This window comes from Echinops telfairi, unplaced genomic scaffold (genome assembly GCF_000313985.2).
Source record: "Echinops telfairi isolate 266 unplaced genomic scaffold, ASM31398v2 ScPeMD7_7465;HRSCAF=8503, whole genome shotgun sequence".
Lineage (NCBI taxonomy): Eukaryota > Metazoa > Chordata > Mammalia > Afrosoricida > Tenrecidae > Echinops > Echinops telfairi.
In genome coordinates this window covers 6065995-6073418 of record NW_022111365.1, presented here as the reverse complement: position 1 = coordinate 6073418, position 7424 = coordinate 6065995, and the positions used below count along the sequence as shown (strand labels likewise).

General features: G+C 49.4%; 1 protein-coding gene across 2 annotated transcripts in view; it reads left to right on the top strand.

Moving 5' to 3' along the window:
* PKNOX2 (PBX/knotted 1 homeobox 2) overlaps positions 1–7004 on the top strand; it is a 173863-nt gene extending 166859 nt beyond the window's left edge. For both annotated transcript variants that reach the window (XM_045283680.1, XM_004714155.2), the window contains 3 exons: positions 1789–1865; positions 3167–3342; positions 4836–7004. In XM_045283680.1, the coding sequence (XP_045139615.1) occupies positions 1789–1865; positions 3167–3342; positions 4836–5068 (486 nt within the window). In that variant the 3' untranslated portion in view covers positions 5069–7004. The remainder of the gene's footprint in view (positions 1–1788; positions 1866–3166; positions 3343–4835) is intronic.
* The last annotated feature ends 420 nt before the right edge of the window (positions 7005–7424 follow it).

The following is a 7424-nucleotide window of genomic DNA, read 5'->3' as shown; positions in this document are numbered from 1 at the left end:
AAAAAAAAAAAATGCTCATTTAAGATCTACCTATGAAATTGACAACAGCAATTCAAAAGATCTTAGATAAACCTTAGAGGTCAGCAAGTTCCTCTTAATAGGGAAAACAACGCAGAAAAGGCCAGGATGAATGGTTGCACATGCAAAGAATTTAGTCACTTTCGCAGAAATGTACCTGTAAAAACTTGAATCGGTGTTTTCACTATATATTTCCTCAAGAGCAATAGCAAAAATAGAAAAATCAAGGTAGTTATTTTTTTTAAGAGGCAAAGACCCAGTTATCATGAAGCTTGTTAACTATTGCTAAGAACCCTATGTCCTCACAGAAAACGATTTTGGCCTTTAGCCTGGATCCCCATGAAGTGACCCTGGGAGTAAGTGAGGTGTCTTTATCTGAAATCTTCAGACTGGACCTGGGGAGGTGTGCTAACAGCCCAGACCCTCAGGAGGCATGAGTAGCCTAACATGCATATGCAGTAAGGGTTCCATCAGGTTGGCTGATGAAAGCCCTGCCCATAGAGACTCAGAAGGACTCCTGGTTGGCAAAGGGAAGGTAATGCACCCTTTTTGGAATATGGAAGTTCCACCTTGGGAATCCTCCCAGACCTCACCTATATATTCGTCCTTATAACAATCCTAATGTGTATCCTTTTGCTTAGCCTAATCATATTACTTGCTGGGAATTCCATGAGTTATCCTAGTGAATTATCCAACCCAAAGCAGTAGGGGGAAGTGAGGAAACTCGGGGAAGTCCCCTGAGCTGATGGCTGGCATCTGTCCTGTAGGAACAGGGCGGGCAACTTCCAACATGTGACCAACAGGTCCAATGTTTGGGGTATCATGTGAACTCCCTAGACATGTGACTGGCATCTGCCTATTTAATAGTCTGGAGAATAATGTTCTCTTAAAAGTTGTGAAATCCACCCTAGCTTTGGGTAGACTGTGCTAGAAATAATGGAGAAATGAAAAAGTGGGCATTTGATTATTCTTTATATTCTAGTTCTTCCATGGCCATCCAAAACGTGCCCATCCTTTAATGTGACCTGTTCAGTCCTCCCACCACCCAGGCCAAGGCTGCTCTCCCTTCTACCATCTAAAGTATCTGGGAAGCCATGTACGGGGGACTGCAGTACACATCTTCTCCACAAGGCACAGACTTGGCCTTAAGCTGCCTCCCATGAGTAATGGGAAGATGACTGGCCAAAATCAGAACTGAATTCCCGTCTCCGTGCTACCATCCGGGTCAATTCATTTCTTCGTTTGTAATGTGGGAACATCGTTACCCGTTTCAGTGATGTGCTTTATTGAATGTATGACAACATTTTACAAAGGATTATACAAGTAGTACTCATCATGTATCTTCTGTCACCTAAGAAGGCCTCACGGAAATCTGGGACCTAGTAGGTGTTCAATGAAGATGAGATCGTTTGAACGGAATTGATTTGTAGCTTCCATTTCTCTTGCTTCTGATCGGCCTGTGGGCTTCTGAGGACGTAGAGAAACCTAACTCAGAATGCTGCCCAATGGTGAGGACCAAATGGGAAGGATGTGAAAGGATCTGGGAAGCCATAAATATCCAACTGCACTTGTTCTTGGGAAACCTCCTGGTACCCCTGCCCCCATTGTAGAGGGCTGGTAACGTCAGGGGGTACTGGGTGTCCGTCCTTCCAAGTCCTTGATCCTTTCTTTAAGGAAGAAACTTTTCCCGGTCTGGGCTTTCACTCTGTTCTAAGTGCCTGTGTCCACGATGGGACGTTCACCCTCATCAGTCCACGCCTCTCATTGCAGCACCCGTACCCCACGGAGGATGAGAAAAGGCAGATTGCAGCCCAAACAAACCTTACCCTCCTGCAAGTAAATAACTGGTGAGTAGCATCACTTGCCCCAAAGCTCTTAGATTCAGTGGTCGCTCCCTTGGCAGGGAGACAAGACTAGCTTGCCCAGTGCCCCCTGAGCCCCATCCCAACTGTCACACCAGGCCTCCCCTTGGAACCAGAAGCACAGCTTCTCAGCACCTTTTGTTGGGAAATCGGGTCACAAATGTCCCTGGAAGCTGCTCGCTGAGTAGAAAACCCAGAGCGACACCCCCCACCACCACCAGCTCCAGCCCCTCCCAACCCTTCACCCCTGCCCTGCCCGGCTGAAACAGACTTGATTTCCGGGTCAGTTCACTGGAGGGGCTGCCAGTGGCCATTTATCGACAGCCCTCCCCACTAAGATGGAATGTGCACCAACTAAAACATTCTGCAAAGCTGGAGTGGGAGGAGAGGGAAAGAATGGGCCCTTCTGACCCCACAGGGATTTCAACTACTATCCTATTCTCTGTGTCTGGCTGGGCTGCCAGAGATAGAAAGTTCAGACGATCCACTGTGAACTGAGAGAACTCACAGAGCCCCTTGGTTTTCTGGAGAGAAGTCAGAGGTTGGCACCAGGTGGGTCTGGGGCAGGTCTGTGACCCCCAGCCCTGTGCATTCTTGCTACTTGGAGGTCACCACAGCCTGGCTGACTTCTTGAGTGCCTCCTGGCCAAGGGGATTCCCCATGCTCTTTTAGACCCTAGATCAGAACCCCAGTTGGACCTCAATGACGGAAGAATAGATTGGTCTTAGAGAGTCTAAAACAGCTTAGACCTCTGGATCCATCCCTATCTCCCCAGCCCTGTTAACCTTCGCTTCCACATCACCACCTAATTTTTTTTTGAACCATTCTATTGGGGGCTCATACAACTCATCACAATCCATCCATACGTCCATTGTGTCAAGTACTTTTGTACGTTTGTTGCCACCATCATTCTCAAAACATTTGCTTTCTAGTTGAGCCATTGGTATCAGCTCATTTTCCCCCTCCCTCCCCAGTCCCTTCTCCCCCATGAGCCTTTGATAATTTATAAATTATTATTATTTTGTCATATCTTACACCATCCGACGTCTCCCTTCACCCGCTTCTCCGCTGTCTGTCCCCCAGGGAGGAGGTTATATGTAGATCTTTGTAATCTGTTCCCAGTTTCTCCCTCACTTCCTTCCACCCTCCCAGTATTGCCACTCTCACCACTGGTCCTGAGGGGATCATCTGTCCTGGATTCCCCATGTTTTCAGTTCCTATCTGTACCTAATCGGTAACCAACCAGATCTCCACCTTTAAACAATGCCTCCTCACATACCTTGCAGGTTCATCAACGCCCGGAGGCGCATCCTGCAGCCCATGCTTGACGCCAGCAACCCAGACCCTGCCCCTAAAGCCAAGAAGATCAAATCACAACACCGACCCACCCAAAGATTCTGGCCCAACTCCATTGCTGCAGGGGTGCTCCAGCAACAGGGTGCCCCAGGCACAAATCCTGATGGTAAGAACTGGGACTGAGTAGTGTAGGCTGGATGAGGGTTGGATGGAGGGCTTTCTGGCACTTACTCAACGTGTAAGTCTGAGTTGACTAGAGAAACAATTTCGTAGACACTTGTGTGTATAAGAAAGAGCTTTATATACAACAGCAATTGAATATTGAGAAAACATCCCAGCCCAATCCAGGTCAAGTCCCTAAGTCCGACATTAGCCCATATGTCCAAAACCAATCTATAAATTCCTCTTCAGACTCACAAAACACATGCAATGTTTCTGGATGCAGGAAGATTACAGCCCAGTGGGTGGAAAGTCTTGTGGACCCAGTGGCAGTGGAAACATCTCAGCACCCGCAGGGGTCTCCACGTGGCTCCTTCAGCTCTTGGACTCTAGTGTAGCTCCATGTGTCTTGTCCACTGGAAGGTCTCACAGGGAGTGAGCATGTGTCCTGCCTCCAGCAAGTTATCTCCTTAGCGCCTCCAAATGAGGTCATCAAGCTGCAACCTGAGTAACAGGCCAAACTCCACCCCTTCACTCCTAAGTCTCAAATTGACAACAGATCATGTAACTACCACACTCAATATAGGTTGTCATTCAAGGGATCACATCTATTCACTTGAATCTGAACCCCAACTCATTCACAATAATTAATCAAAGGATGTTCCTATGCCTTAAAGAATGAGATGGTTGTAGGTACTTTGACAAGCCAAGGCAACCTCCCAAAAGGGTGGGAGTGGTTGGTCCTCTGAGTCAGTGACTGCTCAGAAGAACCCCTCCTCACTCTCGAAATTTCCCCAAGTTTCTTATCATTTCCTTATGTCTAAACAGCTCTTCAGGAGCCCAGGCTATTTATACATACCAAGACAGGCAGCTGGCTTGTGAACTAAGGCCAGGGAGAGCTGTTTTCCCTGCTTCCACATCACACCCTCCAAATACACTTCTAATTGCTAGTCGCCTAGTGCACAATGAATAATTCAATGAGCCAGGCATTTTACAGCTTGGCATGTGAAGATAGGCACTCTGGATGGGGAGCGGGCTGAAGGAGGCCACATGTCCATGCATACCTGTATCTCTATGGTTGTGTACCTGTGTGATGGGCATTCATCTTACAAGTTATAATGGCAAGAAACAGAGTGGAGACTGGACTCACTTGAGAGAGAATCTCAACTTGGGCATCACAGAGATTTGATTTGTCCTCTTTAAAATGGGGACACTCATACCCGCCTTACAAGAGTGTTAAGAAGTCATACGTACTTGAGCTGTTTCCATAGAAGATGCTTGGCACAAAATGGCCAGGATTGCTACTGCTTGGGTTGGACAGAGAGTTGCAGGGAAGGAATGGAAGGGAGACTTCATACTAGGGAATTTTAGCTTTTAGACAGTCCCCCTTAGAAACAGTGAGCTCCCCATCCATTCCCACTCAATCCAACACTGAGGTTCCCAGGCCTGATTGAGCCTCTGCTATCCTGACTTCTCTCTTATCTCTCCTATCTCATGTAGGTTCCATCAGTTTGGACAACCTACAGTCCCTGTCCTCAGACAATGCCACCATGGCTATGCAGCAGGCTATGATGGTTGCACACGATGACTCATTGGATGGGACAGAAGAAGAGGATGAAGATGAGATAGAAGAGGAGGAGGAGGAGGAGGAGGAGCTGGAGGAGGATGCAGACGAGCTACAGACAACAAATGTCAGTGACCTGGCCTTGGAACACCGTGACTCCCTGGAGTAGCCCCACAGCCCATTTGACACTGATCACCGAGCAGGAGAGGGGTGTGTCATCAGGAGGCTTCAGGTGGGGGGCACGTCATGGGCAGGGAGCACCGGAGGAAGCTGGACTCTAGCCTCGGCCAATCAGCAGCTTGGAGGACTGAATGCAGCAGAGATACTTTCCTCCTTCCGTCCACCAAGCGTCAAGGAGTGCCCTCACCTCAGACTGCTGGGCCTTTGTCCCACGGGCCCATCAAGCAGCCGGTCGGAGAGACAGGAGGGAAATGAGACTTACCCCATCCCCAGGGAGCGAGGGAACCCATGGGCACTCCCATAGAAGGACTGGAGTTGTTTACAAGCCCTGCACTGTGAGGGGATCAATGCTGTTTTGATGAGGGCAGCACTGGAAAGAACGAGGAAGGCCGAAGGGACCGAGGTTCTGCTCTCAGAAGATTTTCAGCCCCTTTGAGTGTCATTCAAGGGCAGCAGGAAGCCCCAAATCATAATCAGAGGTTGGGCAGGGGGATAGCCTGCGGGAATCACGTCTTGCGATCAGAGTGAGATCTGGTTTTCACAAGTTTCTGCTGACTCCTCCAAGATGGTATTTCTGGGCCCGGGCAACCAGGTACTTTGGAGGGACGGGAGGGAACCAACAGAGCCTCCTCCTTTCTCTCCTGGAAAGTGATTGCCAGCTGTTGAGTTCGGACTAAGAGGAGGTCTTTTACTTGGGTTGGTTCCAGGACCCCAAGCGATGGCAGGATTGGGAACCAGAACAAACGGACCCTAAGTAGTCACAGAACTCACCTCACATAACAACAGGACAATGGGGTCTTCCCCCGGGGAGGTGTCCCAGCCCTCAAAAGGAGCTGATAGGCCTTCTGACAGAGTGGAGCCAGGTGAATTTGAAATCTTCCCACCCTGGCTCCCAGGCTGATTCCATCAGCCTGCAACCTCCCTTTTGCATTCCATCCTTCAGAGAAGGCAGAAGAAACAGTGGAAAGACGGATCCCACCCAGTGAAAAGCCAGGGATTGGAGAAGGTCCCACATCCCGCTTCCAATCATTTCCCCAATGTGGAGGAGGGCCCAGAGGAGCGGCGCCCTGGAGCTGTGCCACCAGCCCACCCTGCCTTGCCATTCGACCCGCCATCGTTTTACAAACTACTGGAGGAACTGGGACTCCCACAGGAGAAGGCTTCCCATTTATCCGTGCTAACACATCTTCCCACTCCAGTTTCCAGCTCCCCCATTAGCACTCCCTCTTTTCCACCCTGCCCCCCAGGCCCCTCGCGCCCCTATGGCCGTGAATGGCAGGACAGACCACATGTGTGTTTTAATTGGGTTTAATTTAATGGGCTTGCCATTTCATTTGTAAATTGCGCATTAGCCTCTTCCTTCCGTGGCAAGATGTGAATAGCTTACCTGGTTCCACTTGAGGGGCTCCTCAGGGCCCACTGGGTTTTCCCCTCCCCCGCCAGGTGGACTGAGCAAGAGGAAGGTTGTTCTCCTGAGGTCTCCCCGAAATGAATGTATTCTCCCCAAAAGAGCTGATGTTTAACATTTTAATAGGGATTTTTGAGAAACAAAGGACCTTATTTATAACCTGGGTGATCCACTCATTTTTTTACTCCCTTTTGATGCCATAGGTAGAGGAAAGCCTGGCTTTTTTGTTTTTTGGCGTGAGACTTTTACAATGTGTAGTGGGATAAAATACATTTATTTCCTCTTCTGGTGAACTTTTCTTGTTCAAACACACAGACACCCCCACAAGCCCTCCCACTTACCGTTTCGGACAGGCATCCGCCGCCACTACAACACAGGTTTACCTGCGTCCACATACCCACCTCTCCCCTCCGGTCCTTCCACTTGCCTAATGTTATGCAACCTCCTTCTGATGTATCCACCAAACCAGTACTGAATGTGGCTGAAAAGTTTTCAGTAAACCTTATTACCTACCGCTTGCCTGTAGTTGCCGTAGCTTCTTTCGCGGGACAGAGACCATCTGGAAGTCTCAACATACTCGTTACTGACCTTACAAAGGACGGGGTCTCGGTGACCCCGGGGTAGAAAGGCACACACTGAACCTTTTGTGTGTGCAGCTTCAGCCTCCCAGACAAAGACACGGCAAGGTCCTATGCTGCCCTCTCCTGACGAGTTCCCCCTACAGCAGGGGATAGTCCTAAATGTCCACCTCCCTGAAATGCCTTTGCTTTTCTAGTTCCGTCCTAGACTCAGCGGGGTTCCATCAGGTAAGCTAGTGCCTCTACCTGCTTCTCGCCCTTAGGGGCCCGTCCTTTTCGTCCAGTGAAAGGAAAGGAGAGCAGATCGATTTACTCCCGGAGCTAGGGTTCCGAGGGGAGCCTGCCCTTTGGGTTCCAGG